Source organism: Carassius carassius, chromosome 18 (assembly GCF_963082965.1).
Source record: "Carassius carassius chromosome 18, fCarCar2.1, whole genome shotgun sequence".
Lineage (NCBI taxonomy): Eukaryota > Metazoa > Chordata > Actinopteri > Cypriniformes > Cyprinidae > Carassius > Carassius carassius.
The window spans coordinates 2,543,192-2,562,500 of NC_081772.1; the positions used below are offsets into that span (position 1 = coordinate 2,543,192).

General features: G+C 37.0%; 1 protein-coding gene across 1 annotated transcript in view; it reads left to right on the top strand.

Moving 5' to 3' along the window:
* Nucleotides 1-13,843, top strand: part of LOC132092100 (exostosin-like 3) — a 28,289-nt gene extending 14,446 nt beyond the window's left edge. Inside the window, exons 2-6 of the mRNA XM_059498178.1 lie at nt 6,133-8,726; nt 9,458-9,585; nt 11,968-12,112; nt 12,397-12,525; nt 13,380-13,843. Coding sequence (XP_059354161.1) covers nt 6,585-8,726; nt 9,458-9,585; nt 11,968-12,112; nt 12,397-12,525; nt 13,380-13,589 — 2,754 coding nt within the window. The 5' untranslated portion in view covers nt 6,133-6,584 and the 3' untranslated portion in view covers nt 13,590-13,843. The remainder of the gene's footprint in view (nt 1-6,132; nt 8,727-9,457; nt 9,586-11,967; nt 12,113-12,396; nt 12,526-13,379) is intronic.
* Nucleotides 13,844-19,309: the final 5,466 nt, after the last annotated feature.

Consider the following 19,309-nt stretch of genomic DNA (forward strand, 5'->3'; position numbering starts at 1 on the left):
ACAAAATGTTATGGGGCATAACATTTCTGTCACACGCTTGAGGTATTCGGTCAATCACAAATGCACTGGATAGCTGGCCAATCAGAGCACACCTCGCTTTTCAGACTGATGAGCCTTGTAAAAATCAATGCGTTTCAGAAGGCGGGGCATAGAGGAGAAACAAAAATGTACAGTATGTTGAAAATAATTTGTTTTTTTAACCTTAAACCACATTAAAACAACTCAAACCAAATACACCTGATAATGTTATTTTTAGCTGCATCCTATGACCCCTTTAAAAAAAACACTTTGAAGCTTCATTTTACTGTATTATTTTTTTTTTTTACGTTTTTTTTATTTGACACTATTGACATCTGTCTCTTGACATCATATTGACATCATGCGGCAGAATGCATCTAAGATCATTCAATCAGGCTGTATTACCTCAGTGGTCTATATTGTTTCAGCAGTGCATTAGGAACAGAGTGACTCATTGATGGAGTTCTGGAGATCATCTGGGTGAAAGTACTGACAAATCGGTCCTGCCCGGAGAAGATGTCCCAAAGTGCAGCTCAACATCTGTCTGATGTTTAAACTGCCTTATGTAGAACATTGATCCAGCTAAAAGCTTGTCCTAGATAACTTGTGAGTGCCAAATTCTTCTGTGCTGAGCTGAGTTATTTTATATGGCCTGGAATTTAATTTGCCTTTATTATGGTATAAAATGAAGATGAATTGTAGCAACGGTGTTACTTAGAAGTCAAGGAGAGCAACAACTCTGACAGATTAAATTTGCTTTGCCTTCACAACCCAGAGGCAGTTTGAGGATTAGACGTAGAGTTGTTATCCCATGGAAAATTTCCGAACCGGATCACAGGTCAGTGTGAAGTTCTTCAGAACACATCCAGTTTCTTATTAATGTCCGGACCGTTCACAGTGGAGATGTAGCTCAGATATGCTGAATCTTGCCTGTTCACATGAGAAGAACTATTCTGCTTTAAGCGACACATTCATTTTGTGAATATGGGCCCTTTCAGTTTATTCCTGTGATCAAAGCTGAAATTTCAGCATCTTTACTCCAGTTTTCAGTGTCACATGATCCTTCAGAAATCATTCTAAAATTCAGATTTGCATCTCAAGAAACATTTCTGATTATAATCAATGTTGAAAACAGTCTTAATGCCTAACGTTTTTTTAAGGAGACCATAATTAGGGCTGGATGATTAATCGAAAAGTAATCAAAACCGAAATTCATAACCTCTAACCGACGTAATTTTCACATGTCGGTTATACCCAACCCTAGTAAGAAATGTTACGAACATAGATAAAATAACTGCTGATAGTCAATCATATTTACAGTACAAACCTTGTCAGTGAACTATGAGGGCAAAAAAACAAAACAGAAACAAAATAATCGTTCATTAATCGTAATCGAGGCAAAATGTTCAATTAATCGAGGTTTTGATTTTAGGCCATAATCGTCCAACCCTAACCATAATGCATTTTTTTTTTTGTTTAGGATTCTTTGATGAATGGAAAGAACAGCATTTATATGAAATAGGAAGCTGTCTTTTAATATCACTTTTGATCAAAATGAATAAACAAAAATCCCAAAACCTTTGAACAGTAGTGTATATATTAAAGGGATAGTTCAGCCAAAAATGAAAATTATGTCATTAATGACTCACCCTCATGTCATTCCAAACCCGTAAGACCTCCGTTCATCTTCAGAACACAGTTTAAAATATTTTAGATTTAGTCCGAGAGCTTTCTGTCTTTCCATTGAAACTGTGTGTACGGTATACTGTCCATGTCCAGAAAGGTAATAAAAACATCTTCAAAGTAGTCCATGTGACATCAGAGGGTCGGTTAGAATTTTTTGAAGCATCAAAAATACATTTTGGTCTAAAAATAGCAAAAAATACGACTATTCAGCATTGTCTTCTCTTCCGGCTCTGTTGTGAGAGAGTTCAAAACACTGCAGTTTAGTGATATCCGGTTCGCGAACGAATCACCCGATGTAACCGGATCTTCTTGAACCATTTCACCAAATCGAACTGAATCGTTTGAAATGGTTCGTGTTTCTAATAAGCATTAATCCACAAATTACTTAAGCTGTTAACTTTTTTAATGTGGCTGACACTCCCTCTGAGTTAAAACAAACCAATATCCCGGAGTAATTCATTTACTCAAACAGTACACTGACTGAACTGCTGTGAAGAGAGAACTGAAGATGAACACCGAGCCAGATAACGAACGAAAGATTGACTGACCGATACCGATTAATCATCTGATTATCCATGGATACTTAAGAAAAATTAAGAATGCATTTATATATAAAAAAATACAAAACCATACTTTGTACATTAATAAAAATATTATTAATTGTTTTATTTTTTTTATTTTTTTGCCGATAGTTCCAGCAGTCAACCATCGGTGCTGATTAATCGGCAAAACCAATACATCGTCGACCTCTAGTCAGAAATTACGTTTATAAATTTACAAATATTGATTGCTATGAATTCCATTAATCTATGTAAGACTCATTCTGAACTCTCGAAAAAGGTGAAATGGCCTAAATCAGAGTTTTTCATGCTTGACATGCTTTCAACATGATGTATTATTAAACCAACCTAAAAAAACAACAATACTTGCAGCAGTGAAAGGAGGCTAAATAATGGAGCTTAACCCTCTGAGGTCTAAGGGTATATTTGGGGCCTGGAAAAGTGTTGTCATGCCCTGACATTTGTGCTTTTTTCAGTTGCTTATAAACATCTAAATGGCTAAAGTCTAATCTCACTAATCAGCACAAAGTGGGCTATAATAATATGTTAGCAGCATGTATGTACATGATTGTGTTTTAGAGAAAAATAATTATGCGTGGTTAGGGAAAAACTAAAAATGTTAAATCACTTGAATAAGGCCATAAAATTTAAGTTTAAATTTAAGATTTAAAAATTTACTTAAAATAAATTTAAGACAGTTTAAAAATAGAAAATAATTTTACATAAAATACAGTGCAATACATAAAATATAGTGTAATCAGTTCAGACATCGCATAGTGCTCTTTAAATAAATGCACAGCTAAACAATGAGCAATAGCTACATTTACTATATAAGTTATTAATCTTTGTTAAAAAATACAAGTCTTAGTTCATGTTAGCTCATTAAATAACACAGTTGCAACTTTTAATTTTAACAATGTGTTATTAAATATTGGAATACCTAAGATTAATGAATGTTCAGAATAATTTTTTCATTGGCAGTTTATGTTAACTAATGAAGCCATAATGTAAAGTGTGAATGAACAATAAAAGATCAAAACACTCTCAAACAATATCTAGGGCATTTGTAGTCCAGATTAAAAATAAAATTAAAAATGAATGTTTGAAGATAAATAGCCTATTAAAGGGTCATGAAACCCCAGACTACTTATTCTAAAATTTTAGCAGAGGTGTTTGTGTTGCACATCATAGAAGACAATGTTAGCATCCGCTAATTTTAACTGTTGGAGAAAATTGGTTAATTTTAAGCCTTTTTGCTTTTTTTTTAGAATCTACATTGTGTTGACGTCACGATTTTTGACGTGGCAATGGACTATATTACATTGATGACGCATCGGTGTCTATTCAATTATTCATGAGATTGCGTGTTTATCCTATGAGAAGACGCTTCGCTTAATTATTCACAACAGTGTTCAGTGTTCAATTATTCAAATGTGTTCATTTGAAGTGAGTGAAGTGACATTCAGCCAAGTATGGTGACCCATACTCAGAATTTGTGCTCTGCATTTAACCCATCCGAAATGCACACACACAGAGCAGTGAACACACACACACACACACTGTGAGCACACACCCGGAGCAGTGGGCAGCCATTTATGCTGCGGCGCCCGGGGAGCAGTTGGGGGTTCGATGCCTTGCTCAAGGGCACCTAAGTCGTGGTATTGAGGGTGGAGAGAGAACTGTACATGCACTCCCCCCAACCTCAATTCCTGCCGGCCCGGGACTCGAACTCACAACCTTTCGATTGGGAGTCCGACTCTCTTACCATTAGGCCACGACTTTCTTGCTTTCTTTTTTTTTTGTAATAAGAGTTCGGCACAAACGCGATTTCATTCACTTTGTGAGTGTAAACGTTTTTATAGCTCTGTGACACAACCTGTCAGAAGGCTTATATAAACGCCACAGAATAATGTATATGTCTCATTTGTGAGTCGCTTTGAATAAAAGCGTCTGCTAAATGACTGAATGTGTAATATGTTTTCGATGCAGCGTGCAAATGACTGTGCATTTATTTTTGCTTTTAGCTCGATGGGAGGAAAATTAAACTTTCTGAACGCAAAGCTTTGTGTGCTGTCTGTCTGTCTCCCCTCTTTCTTCCCCCTCCCCCGGTCCGCTGCACACCACGCCCACTTTTTTAGCATTTTTGTGGTGAGAACTAACCTGTGCTGAAATGGGGGGTTTCATGACCCTTTAAGTCTAAATATTTCAGTAGTTGGCTCTGTAAGAAACACCATAGGGAAAACACGAATCTGAATGGTTATTTAAAATTATTTAAATATGGTTTAGAAAGTAACAGCTGCTTTATTTACTGTGTTTACAGGGTAAGGGCTGCCTTTAAGCGTCATCTGCTGTCAGAGAGTGAATGTGCTTTCATTCTGCGCGTCTCTCACGTGTTCCTCCATGTGCTTCTCATGCGTGCTTGTTTACATCAGAGTGTATGCGCTCTTTCAAGCAGCATACAGCGATGTTGTGCATTTTAAGCAGCTTATTCAATAATTTGTAATGTATATTTATTCACGGTATTTAGAAGTGCCCACGCTAACAATATCGTGCATATTAATCACAGCAATATATCGCATTACCGAATACCGGCACAAGTCTACATGTATTTGTTACATTTATATTTTTAACATCAAGCTTTTGAATGGTATAGTATCAGAATAAGAATGAGCTTTATTGCCAGGTATGTTTACACATACGAGGAATTTGTTTTCATGACAGAAGCTCCGCAGTGCAACAGAATGAAAGCGACAGAACAAAAAACACATAATAAAAATATAAGAATGATTATCCACAATCATTAGCCCCAATTTGTCCCTAAGTATCAACGTCTGTCTATTATTACTTGAACATTTATCTGGAGATCTAGAGTAATTAATCTGAGGAAAGCAGGATACCCTTCCTTCTCACATGTTCTAGCTCTGATAGTCTATAGCACTGGAGATCAGGCGAATGTGCAGAATCCCAATTATTTTAGTATTGCAAATGGAAAAAGTATACACCATGCTGATTATCAAAGAGTCCATAGGTTGTGGCATGGTCTTAATACAGGCTTATCTTAATATATATTTTGTGTGAGTTTTGATCAGTGGAGTATATGAGTAAGTGGTCTGACAGAAGTGTGTGATAGTGCATCTCTTCCCTGTTGCAGGATCATGGCCATGTCAAAATCTGTTCCATTAAAGGGAAAATCATCCCTCATGTCCTCTTATTCAGAGATAATGAAGCTCTCTGAATTCTTGCATGGCTTTTACTGATGGCTGCATGGGCAATTCTAGCAGAGACACATGTGTTTTTCCTGTATGCATGCCTTATGGAGTGCTTGCTCTGTGAGTTTGTTTTAGAACAGCTGCTAATGTTTGGAGCTAGCTGCCAGCATACCAGATAATGTGTTCAGTGAATAGCACAAGTCTGTGAGGTCATTCTGAGTGCTGCCAGTTGGTTTCGAATCTAAAAATGGGTGTGAACTGTTTTTTGTGGAGCTGTGTTCAAAAACATCTCTTGCCAAATAATGTAATCACTAATAAGAATTGCGATTTGGAGAGTCTTTTAGGCCAGAAACAAATACAGACATAAATGCTTGGCCAACACATTACAATTGTAATGTCCTATAGCCCCTACTAGATATTTCACATGCATACTTGCAATAATGTGTTAAACTCAGTACTCAAGGGGCAATAAAAAGAGATCTCTGAGAGTGTCTGTGCTAATGTACTGTTTCGGGCCTTAGACTTGATTATGTGTCCTTGGAATAATGATATACGGAGGCTGTCCAATGCATTTCAGATTAAACCCACAGGTGTATTCAAGACTTCTTGTTTTCCTGAATTGTTATGTAAATAACTGACACTTGCTGTCTGTTTTGCAGATTGACTGCAGTTGGATGCCGTGCAGTATCTCCAAGAGATCATGGGACACTATGGCCAGTTCATGAATGTCAAGAATGGAAGATTGACAAGAGTATGATTCCACAGATAAAAATGCAGTTTAGCCATGTCTCCATTGGTGATCCCTATCAAGGGCACTCAATTTTTGCTGCTGTCTGGGACTCTCCCTCTTCTCTTCGATAGTTTGATTTTCAACATACATCATACAGCACACAAGACAATATTGTTTATGGATGATATCATTCTGTCACGAGAAAGATGAAATTTCCTTTTATCAGGAGTCCCAATTAAAACAAGGACACATAAGTTAAGAACTCCATAAAGGGGTAAAACTGAAAGTGTGTACAGAACAGATGAGGTTGCATTATGGCAGCTGAATCTCCTCAACGGCTTCATTTACATATCTGGTTCAGAGGAGAGTGATAGTTGCACAATGCAGCGAAACGGAGGCATCGTCGGAAACGGTGGCCAGTCATGGGTACTGCGGCGAGTTCGGCTCACCTGGCTGAGTTTCATGCTCTTCTTTATCCTGGTCTTTTTCCCTCTCATTGCACATTACTACCTCACCACAATTGATGAAGCAGGGGGACCAGATAAACGCATTTTTGGGCCAAGACCTGGAGGAGAGCTGTGTGAAGTGAAGCATGTTCAAGACCTGTGTCGTATCAGGGAATCCGTCAGCGAGGAGCTACTTCAACTTGAGGCAAAACGTCAAGAACTAAATGGCGAGATAGCCCGACTTAACCTACGTATTGAGGCCTGTAAACGTAGTATTGACAGTGCCAAACAGGACTTGCTACAACTCAAAAATGTCATCAGCCAGACAGAGCACTCTTACAAGGAACTTATGGCACAAAACCAGCCAAAACTGTCATTGCCAGTTAGACTTTTACCAGACAAGGATGATCCTGGATACCCTCCTCCGAAGTCGGTACAAAACTGTCGTTTGCATACTTGTTTTGATTATGCTAGATGTCCACTTACGTCTGGCTTCCCTGTCTATGTTTATGACACAGGGTCGTATCCTTGGGGTGAAAAGTTGGACCCTCTTGTCAAACAAGCTTTTGCCTCATCCATCAAAAGCAGTGTATATGTGACGGATAATCCAAACATTGCTTGCCTGTACATAGTGCTCGTTGGGGAAATACAAGAATCACCCTCCTCTCCGCCTGCCTCGCTTTTAGACCTTGAAAAGCAGCTAAAGGCTTTGCCATATTGGAGGTTAGATGGCCACAACCACCTGCTTGTACACCTTTCAAGAAAGTCTCTGACACAGAACTTTCTGTACAATGTGAGCACAGGCCGAGCAGCAGTGGCACAGTCTACCTTTTTTGAAAATCAATATAGGGAAGGTTTCGACATGGTGTTGTCTCCGCTAGTCCATGCTCTGTCTGAACCCAACTTCCTTGAGGTCCCTCCGCATGTCCCGGTAAAAAGGAAGTATCTCTTCACCTTTCAAGGGGAAAAGGTTGAGTCTTTGAGGAGCAGCTTGCTTGAAGCCCCACCGCAGTCCTTTGAGGAGGAAATGGAGGGTGATCCACCAGCTGATTATGATGACCGCATTATTGGCACACTTAAGGCTGTACAGGACAGTCACCTAGACCAGGTTCTAGTGGAGTTCACTTGCAAGAATCAGCCTAAGCCAAGTTTACCAACAGAGTGGGCATTGTGTGGTGAGCGTGAGGATCGTTTAGAAGTACTGAAGGTCTCTACGTTCGCCATGGTGATATCTCCAGGCGATGTGCAGTTGGTGGCGTCTGCTGGCTGTAGCATGAGACTTTTTGAGGCTTTGGAAGTTGGGGCAATACCGGTGGTGCTTGGAGACTACTCAAAGTTGCCCTACCATCATCTTATACGCTGGAACGAGGCAGTCATTATGGTACCCAAGCCTCGCATAACAGAGCTACACTTTCTGTTGCGTAGCATCTCAGACAATGACCTTCTGGTCATGCGACGGCAGGGTCGGTTTCTTTGGGAGACATACTTCTCCACCTCAGAGAGCATCTTCAGCACCATCCTGGCTAGTGTACGAACCAGCATCCAGATACCAGCAGCACCTATACGTGAGGAGCCTGTCCAGGAGATTCCTCACAAAGCTGGAAAGTTGGCAGGAACCGATGCTAACATGGCTGACAATGGCGACCTAGATCTGGGGCCTGTTGAAGTAGAGCCCCCTTACGCTTCACCCCGCTTCTTGCGTAACTTCACCTACACAGCTGCTGATGTCTACCGCACCTGGAATCGTGCACCTGGCCCTTTCCATCTATTTCCACATACTCCCCATGACCCCGTACTTCCCTCAGAAGCCAAGTTTCTAGGGTCAGGGACTGGGTTCCGCCCTATCGGCGGAGGTTCTGGGGGATCTGGTAAAGAGTTTCAGGCCGCTCTAGGAGGTAACGTCCCACGGGAGCAGTTTACTGTGGTCATGCTTACTTATGAAAGAGAGGAGGTTCTTATGAACTCACTGGAGAGACTAAATGGGCTTCCTTATCTTAACAAAGTGGTGGTAGTGTGGAATTCCCCCAAACCACCTTCCGATGATCTCCTCTGGCCAGACATTGGTCTACCAATTGTGGTAAGCATACATTATTTCTTGATCATATTTGTGATAGTCATAACTTTTTTTACTGGTAAGCAACCTCCTAGTAACCTCCCGAAACACCCTAGTAAGATTCCTGAATACCCTACCAATGCATAACACCCTAACATCATGGTGGCAAGTTTAGCGCACCCAGGCACCACTAAAGGAAAAAAATCTTGTTAAGCTTGTTATTAGTCAGAATTCTCCCAAGGCTCAAATGTGATAGAACCTCACAAGCATTGCATTCTGCTGTAGATTTGGGCTGCTCTCTCTGCTGTCTTTGTAGCGTAGCTGTCATGTATCTAGTGCAGCAAGCCAAATTAGTTCCGGTGATATTAAAGGAAACAGTGCTGTATTAAGCCCACAGTAAGGTTATACTTTGAAATGACAACCCAAACAGAATGCCGAATACCCCAAGTTTCTTACTACCTTCAACTAGTTTGGAACTTTGAAATTGAGCATCTTTAATTATGGATGTAAGGTTGCAAAGTTGTATTAGAACTAGCAAATATTTTAATTTTAATCCATGCCTGCACACAAAAAGTTTGCTTTATTAATCAGAAATGGTTTAGAGAAGTATTATGTTGTTTTGATTGGCATTTGATATTTTCATAAGGTTGAGTGTCTGACAGGCCCAGTAAAACCTCATAATAATGCCATGTTCTACCTCAGCAGTCGTTCACAATGTGGCATGTTGACTCAACAGATGGGTTTTTTCTCTGCAGGTGGTACGCACAGAAAAGAACAGCTTAAACAATCGCTTTCTTCCCTGGGATGCAGTTGAGACTGAGGCTATTTTGTCTATTGACGATGATGCCCATCTTCGACACGATGAAATCATGTTTGGGTTCAGGTAAGGTTTTTATGATGCCAAGATCATACCATATTATGTTTAATAAGGCTGCGCAACTACACAGGATGCTTACAATATTTTCATGAAAATGTAAACACTTAATTTAAATGAAATGCTTTATTTAATTATCTACTTTGGCTGTTCACAAATATATCCATCTTTTGGCCATTTCAAAGCAAATACAAGCAATATCGAGATATATACCGAATATTGTCAAAAGGATTAAAATATTGAGATAAACCTTTGATTTTGTGTTGTGTAAAACATTACATCCTGAAAATGCAATTCCTACATTTTTGCAGATGATTTTGAAAATATTTCACCCTTTTTTTAGGGGCATTTTGAGATTATTTGTTTGGAACAGTGCCCATGATGTTCTGGCTCCATTACTTTTGCATCATTTAAAGAAATTTTATTTTGTGACGTTAATTATTATCATTTATAGTATTAGAAAAGAATGTGAAATTCCACATGATGTCACTGCTTTGGGCTTAAGTATGTTTAAAAAAAAATGAATTCAGTTTTATGAAGCAAGGAAAGTAAATTATTTCTGAGAGAACGTATAAGCCGGTCTGTTTTCTTACCTCAGTCTGTTTGTTTTAAGCATCTCATTTTATATAAAATTACAATGTGATCCAAATGTGTTTTCAAATGAACATGAACATCTAATGTGTTTATTAAGAAAGAGAGAACTGTTGTGGAGTCTTCCTGCAGGATTTTTTGCATTCAGTCATGTGATGTTGAATTTAAGCCAACAGTTGCAGATTCAGTTCTTGGTTTGAGGAATTCAAAGCACAACCATGACAGTTGAAGGAAACCCTGTACTTCCCTCCTGTGTACTTCCATGTTTATTTGCATGTTTAGTCATTGGGAGGATGAGCAGATAGCGTGAGCTTTGGATTTGATTTTGCTCGCACTGGTTTATTTTTCTTTTTTGTTTGTTTTGGGGTAAAAATGGTAATGTCAAGAATCTTTACACGCTGAACACTAGTAATGTTCCCGATATATTTTGGTGTCTTAATTAGGGAATTGGTCAGGATGGTCAACTTATAATTATTATTATTATTTGGTTGGCATTTTAATCAAAGATGCTTCCATTGCTAAACAGTTATGATATGTATCTATAGGTCTATTTTATTTGAGGTCTTTGAAAATATTTAGACCAAAATTTTATTTGGATTACACAATTTTAACATAAACTAATAAACTTAGTGTTAGTTCACCCAAAAATGAAAATTAGCCCATAAATTACCCACCCTCAAGACATCCTAAGTGTATAAGACTTTGATCTTTCAAGCTGTTTCATGGCACTCAGCGTGTGTTTCATGCATCAGTCCAAAAAGTTAAGTAAAAAGCACCCATCCATAAATAAAAAAAGTGTCTCACACAGCTCCTAGGGGTGAACAAAGGCCTTTTGTAGCGAATCAATGCATTTTTGTAAGACAAATATCCAAATTCAAAACGTAATAATGACTTTAATCTAGCTTGCACCAACAGTTGTACACAGAAGCAGCTCTGGGCTGATGACTTGTGAGGTCAGCGTTGCGCATGTGCCAGTGAGTCTCGTGAAAGCCAACGTTTGTTTACAGGATCAAAGGAAGCAATGTTTCCTTACTTAAGCAAAGGAAAACCATTTTACTATTGGCTTATATCGGAATCCTCTGACATTCTTCTTTACAAATCCTTGTTTTGTACTTCTAATTAGTGACCATTGTTTTATTTAGATCTCCCCCCGCACTTCCTTGTTCACTTCTGAGCAATGTATGTGCAAAGCTGGCCTCATATGTCTTCTGCCCGGAACTGTTGGCACAAGCTACATTAAAATGATTATTAAGTTTTGAATTTTATTATTATTCTTTAAAAAAAATGTAATCGATTCCCTACAGACGGCCTTTGTTCAGCCCCCTGGAGCCATGTGAGAGACTTTTTTGGTTTGTTTTTATGGCTGGGTGCTTTTTATTTAACTTCTTTTGGACTGATGCAGCTTGAATGATCAAAGAACATTTTTTATATAACTCAGACTGGGTTCGTCTGAAAGAAGAGTCATATACACCTGAGATGACTTGAGGGTGAGTAATTCATGGGCTAATTTTAATTTTTGGTTGAACTAACTTATTCAATTAGCTAAAATTAATGAGATGGAACATTTATTCATTGTTGATAAATATATAAACTTTTTTATTTATAGTTTTTGTTAAAACTGTAATCCAAATGGAATTTTTAATATATAAATATTAAATGACTAAATTAATATTATTTATTTATTTTTTGAGAGCATTATATAGCTAAGAAACTTAGCAAGTGTTGTTCAGTGATTATTAAAATCACTGTGCATGCTGTAGTTTGCATCATTCCCATCTCTTTCTCTTCCCTCACTCCCAGGGTGTGGCGGGAGGCCAGAGACCGGATTGTGGGATTCCCAGGAAGGTTCCATGCCTGGGATGTAAATCACCAATCTTGGCTCTACAATTCAAACTACTCCTGCGAGCTCTCCATGGTGCTGACTGGTGCGGCCTTCTTCCACAAGGTGAAGCTTTGACCACTTTGAGACTTCCAGAGTCTGATCATGCCACAAATAGACACCAGGCTTATGTAGGTTTACCCAGATAACAGTTTGGTTAGATAAAAACAATGTTGCTACTAAGTACATTGTTGTTTAAGATGCAGTGCTTCATTTTCCAGGTGGATAAGCGAACAGCACAACATGTTTCTTTTATGGGCATTGCAGTTCAACATCATAGTACATTTGAAGTGTTTTTGCTCTCTTGCATTAATTTTTTATTAAAATCCATAATTTCTTCCTCTTCTCAGTATTATGCGTACCTCTATTCGTACGTCATGCCTCAAGCCATACGTGACATGGTGGACGAGTACATCAACTGTGAGGATATTGCCATGAACTTCCTCGTGTCTCATATCACTCGCAAACCCCCCATCAAGGTCAGTTGGCTATTACTTGAAACACTTATTTTGAGCCTTTTGGGGCTTTTTTCACTTATGATTTCAGGTTCTTGCTCAGACATGCCATTTTTGGGTATGAATAATGTGAAAATGTTAATTAGACAATACATTCTGTTTACATCACTCTGGGTAGCCCCACCCCCAGAGAAATCTAATTGGTTTAAATATTCTCTCCACTTGAACTGAATTTGGACTTATTGGCTTTTATTTTGTCACCGTGCAGCACTTCCATTCAGGACAAAAAAACGGTTTATTTTTAACTTGGTTACAACACAGTGTTACATTTTAATTATCTGGCTCAAATTTACATATTCTGCCATTGATAAATCTCTCTTTATCATGAACATAATATACTCATTTCATATTTCACCCCTAAATCAAAAGAAAATATAATGTAACATGAAAAATGTGAAAATTAGGTTTATTTTCAGCAGTATTAGGCTTTCTTATTCATTTAATTTCCCCTTTTATTAGTATTTAAATCTAAAATAATTATATAATTTAAATTGTATTTATATATCACAATAATATTGTGTTTCCTAAATTGCTGTAATATAATTGGAATTTAATAACCATCAAGAAAGACAAGCAAAAAAAAAAAAAATACACAAATAAACAAATAAATAATAATAAAAAAAAATGTATTATGTCAAAATGTATTTCTTTCTTTTTTGTTTGATTTGGGCGTGAAATATGTCCTGGAAATTGTGAGATTCTCCTGTTATCATTTTGCAGCCGCAGTTTTGTGGTTATTGTGCACTATAAAAGAAATGAAATGTCTAGGTGTCCAGTCCAGTCATAAATCAAATTTTTCATGATGTTCCTCCTCTCAGGTGACATCACGTTGGACCTTCCGCTGTCCCGGCTGTCCACAGGCTCTTTCACACGACGATTCACACTTCCACGAACGTCACAAGTGCATCAACTTCTTCGTAAAAGTCTACGGATACATGCCGCTGTTATATACGCAGTTCAGAGTAGACTCCGTACTCTTCAAGACGCGATTGCCCCACGACAAGACCAAATGTTTTAAATTTATTTAGCGGAGCAGGGGACAGAAAAGCACAGACGGAGCACGGACACGGGACGGTCTCTCCCTGGGAACATGAAGGGAACTGAAGCTTTCTTGTAAATATCAGAGAATTTTACTTTGAACTAGTCTTCCTTGAAGTCAAGGGAGAACAAAAAGAGAATGAGCGATTACCGTCAGGCGTTTTTAACGTTGTGCGTGATTCATCAGCAACCACTACAGGCTTTATTTGCACCACTTTTCATGGGACGTCTGGGACAGGGAAGTCAAACGATATACTGACTGGGCATATAGAGTTAGGGGCCGATGGAGGCTTTTGATGACATATCTGAGAATTATGGAAGAGTCGAAGTGTTTAAATGATACCTGTTATTTTTACTTTGCATATACTTTTTTGAAAAGCACTGATGGTCAAGGTTTTTTTTTTTTTTTTTTTTTTTACTTGTGTGTGCTTTTGTGCACATGTGAATGGCTATGTGTGTTGTTCAGTAGGTTGATGGTGACGAAGCGTCATTAAACCCTGTCTAATGTTTGTTGATCATCAGTAAGAATAGCACAAGATATCAAACATAACTGCATAGGAATAGCACCAAATCAAGCTGTTACACGTTCTCATGTTTGTCACAATCATGCGAAAATGTCTGTATGTAACCTGTTCAGTAGACTTGTGGAATAACAGATCCTTTTGCTGGATAATCACGTCTGTTTGTGGCGACTGGCTCATGTGTTGTGTGTCATTTTAATAAGGTTGAATGATTTAATAGGTGAAAATTAAAAAAAGAAAGCTCCAGGTCATATTTAATCATATATATTTTACACAAGGATAAACCCTTTTTTTTGTTTGTTTGTTTTTGTCAAATGTGACAAATATCATGAATTACGTTACCCAAATTCTCATTTCGTAATGCAAAAATACATCATTAATGTACTTTTCCAAATGCAAAATATAGTTCTATAACAAATGCAATATTTTTTTTATTTTTTTTGCATTATAATTAAGCGCTCATTAATTATAATCAGTTCTCATTATTATAATCCCAAAAAAATCTGTCATTACTGAAATGCACATCATTTTTTATTATTTTTCTATTTACATAATATGCTAAATTCAATCCAACAAATATTACTTATGACATATAGAAAATATAAACATTATTATTGCTATAATAAAAAAAATTCTGGTAGTGGGATTTGTAAGGTTAAATGTGCTTTTTTTTGTCATATCACAATGCAAAAAATCTGGTTCTGAAATTATGTGTCTTAATTTTCCTTCAAGCACAATATTATTTCTTACTTCCTTTTGATTTCGTGGTGAAATGTGACCTGGACATGTGAATGTCGTCTGATTATCTATGTGACGCGTGTGACTGCAAGCGCTGTGAGGAAGGATAGTAGTGACGAGATGTGCAGTAGTTTCTCTTTCCTCTGTAAACGGTACGTGTCTCTTTTCTGTGCCAGGATGTTACCTGCAGCTGATTTCACCCTTCAGTTGACAAATCTGAGATGCCTTTGAGAAAGCTGAGCTTGACTACTTCTGTCTGATGGTTAATTCATGATGGCTGTCCTGACATGTTTGACAGGTACATTTAGGAAAATGGCTCTAAAATTGTAAATTAATGTTTTATTTTTTTTAAAAACAAAACAAAAAAGTGGCTCTGTTTCCCTTAAAATAGGAATATGACTGATTAAACTTTTTTTTTTTTGACCTTTTTTTGTATTGTGTTTAAATTTATTGAATAGACTTTAATGTTTTTTGTTGTTGTTGTTGTTGTTTATTGTGAAGACCGTGTGGCCTTTGGGATTGGAAAGGAACTGACCGTATAAACTATTGATAGTAAAGTGTTAAATGCCAGCAAACGTTATAACTGACAACTTCTTCAACCAGACTAATAAACCAGCCAGTGTCATCATCCTTCATTATGGTGAAGATCTCAGTCATTTGGAATGAAATGAATGATTCACATAATCATGTGGGTTCATGGAATTTTGCAATACATTTTATTGTGTTTGTGTCCACTGAGGAACAGGATCAGGAAATTGCAAACTGGATTCAATCTAACAACTCTGACATTAAAATGGGACGGGATTGGAATCAAGTCATGGAAGGTCATGTGCACTGCAGGTTTATTACAGTTACTAAAACTGGAACTACAATTAAAACCAATAAAAACAATGTCATTACTAAAAACATGGTTCCTAAATCATCCCTTAAAACTTACTTTTTTAGAGTAGCTTTTATGTGATTATTTATTATATTGTCTTTGTATTGTTTGATTAGTTTTTTACTGCCTGTACTGTTGTGTTTATCTTTAAACTTCATATTTTTATATGTAAAGTGCTGTATAAAATAAAGTTTATTATTAAATGGTTAACTAAAACAAAATCAACTTTATAAAAATGTTAAAAATAGAAAAAATATATGTATTTGTAGAAATTCATAAAAGAAAACCCCAGCAAAATTACTATACTATATAAAATTATATTGAAAACAAAATATACAATTTGTAATAGTATCTCGATACTAAAATAGCACTGGTTCTCTGGATTTGTGCTTTATTATATTTATCTTCTTAAATTATAAGTTATCTTTTAATTTATATTTAAAATTTTGCTTTCTTTTTTATATTCTAAATATGAATTATTATTCTTTTTTATTATTTATTTAGTATTATTTTTTTATTATTATTCATTTAAACTTGATATTTTAGATCAGATATGATGTCAGACAGTAGTTTTTCTTTGCCCAGAAATTGTCTAAATCCATAAATAGAAATCTAGCTGTAGTTATGGCACTCAACAGACAAAATAAATGAGAGGTGGTGTGAAAATATCTATATAGAAATCTCTCTCTCTTTCTCTTTCTATATATAAACCAGACTTGTGTGAGAGAAATACTGCGTACAAAAATTGGATCTTACAAATTAAATCTGCACAGCTCTAATTTACTTGACTTCACGAATAACAACTTCCGGCTGATTTCATCATTTGTTTGGAGTAGTAAAATGAATCCTTTTCTCCACAGTACAGTAATTTAGTGGATTCATTTGTGAAAATAAATGGTTTAAAGTGATGTTTGATCATTCTAGTGTGTGCTCGTCTTCATAACGTTCTCTGCTAGCACTGGTTGTGTTTTGACGGTCCATCACGTGCTCCGGTCCGTGGGCTTCAGGGGCCGTGAGCGCAGCTGCTTTGACGGGCCTCAGGCGGGGTCCACATTTCAGGAAACACTGCAGTCTGTAATCAAACCCCAGACATGCATCTTTCTGTCTGACATCAGCTGAGCGGCTCTCAGACACATGATGAGAGGCTGAAAAGCGGCTGTAAACCAGCCCAATGTGAAATTAGACCCTCCCTGTGAAGAAACATCTCGAGCTGCAACCTCATAAACTTTCACAGCAGCATGACTAAAGATGAATGCTGCAAGACGCGCTTCTGTTCGTCATGTCTCTATCTAGCCTTCTTTGCATCATTCTGTAGTTTATATATTGCTCTTTATATCATTCTGTCATCCTGTTGTTCATTATATTTATCATTCTTTATAGCACTCCATCGTTTTTATATCTACTCTTCAATATAACGTCTTTCATTCTGTCTGTCATTCTTCCCATTGTTTGTTGTGTGTGTCATTCATTCATCGTTTTCTATTGTTGATAACATATAAGTGTTATCATTAGAGATTTTGCCCTATCATTTATTTTCCGGTATGCAAATATATCAGAGTAGCACAATACTACTTAAAAGTTATATACACTTGAACTGAGAGTGATAAAGAATCCTGCATGAATGAGAAAATAAAGAGTGGGACGTGCTAGATGCTAAATAGAGTTAAGCGCAAAAAGCATGAGCGAATTCAAATCTCTTTCGCATCTTATTGCGCTTGAATGGTCAAATACGCACACAGTTATACCAAGATACCCGTCGTGTGGAGTATTCACATAAAAACAGTGGGTTATGTGTTAAATAAATGTAAACAGTTGGGTGAAAACCAGATGCTTTTTAGTATATTAGTTCCGTGCAGTCGTTCTTTTAAAAGGACAGCAGCCTAATGCATCTGCTGCTGTCTGTGGCATTAATGTTAAACAAACGACCAAAGACAGAGAAAATCACTCACTGCTCTTGACTCAATCACTTTTGGATATTTAATTGGGATCCGTTCATATCTGAGACAGTGAAGACTATGCAGTGTTTTAGTTCTATATATTGATTATCTATCATTTTGAAGGTTTACCATATTAATGTGCAAAGGTATTTTTATAGCACTTCTAGCTACTTTAAAGAATGCCATGGCATTAGCATGGTACATGTCCAATAGTGTCACGATAAGAGTGTTGTCTGCCAGACGAAATACTATTTAGGTTTGGGGTTTGTTAAAGTCAGTAATCTTGTAGAAGCACTAGTAAAACTAATGACACTTGCCTTACCATAAAATCACTGATAATTCATCTCACACAAGCACTGACTAGGGAATACTTGGACTAATGACTTAAACTGGAATGATGACAGGATTTGTGTCCAGACGTTGGGTTTCCCAGCGCTCGTAGAAGTAACACATGTTGCTGGATGATATGTTAGGTGTGTGTTTACAGCTCCCATGAGAGACACACACATGATATCAGTGCACAGAGAGAGCTGCAGTGTGTTTCAGACCACGAGTGCTGGATTACATTATGAACGGAAAAAAACTAGGTTGAGGTTCATATTCATTGTCTTGAACTTTTGACTGTGGCAACAAAATGTATTCAGACACTTCTAAAAGTTTGAATGTCATTACATACGATACTGAATGTCTGCTTACTTTTCTTCTCACTAAAGTAGCTTTCTTTCATCATGTTTGAAGTCTCATCTGATGCTTTTGACAGTGTGTGACATGTATGGCATCCCATATTTTGAATTTTTGCTCTGCGTTTAACCCATCCAGGTGCACACACACCCGGAGCGTTTGGTTGTCTGGTGTCTCATTCCCTTCACAAAGACTCGAACCCACAACCTTTGTATTACAAGTCTGACACTCTAACCATTACCCTAAACTTTTAATATATTTTTGAAGTCAGTTCTCAAATTCACTCAGCAGTGATATTAAAAAAAATATTTATATACTGTTATAGCATTTATTAACATTATGGATTCGCTTTTATTTTAAATTTGGTGTTTTTATGTGCTTTTGTACGACGGTGTTCTAGTGCCCCACACACACACACAAACACACACACATATATATTCATTATTATTTGTCATTTTTGTTATTTATTTGTGTTTTAGTTAGCTATAATAACCCTGTGTAACCATATTATCTTTTATTCTGCAATTTGTTAAATGTAACAGAATTACAAAGGTATCTGAATTAATGATTAAATTCACAGAAAATCCCACAAACTCTTTTAATTAAAGCATGTATAAATTCCTGCATTTATAAATTCAGCTCTGACATCTGATGCTGATGAAACAATCCAGAAACAAACCTTAGCAGAAAGGCTGAATTTCTGAAGTCGTTTTGAAGTGACATATGCAAAGGGGAGCAGAACTGAGTTTGAGTTGAGTTTGAATATGTGGGTGAGAAAATGACAATTTTGATTTCAGGATGACTTTTAAATCGAGGCTTAAACAAGTACAGAAAAGTTTTATTCCAAAAAGCTATTTTACAATGATATAAAACACAAATAAAAGACTTCATCTAAACCATAATAACTTATGAAAATGTGTCTACAGTGTCTTTATAGATGTAAAAACTGAGTT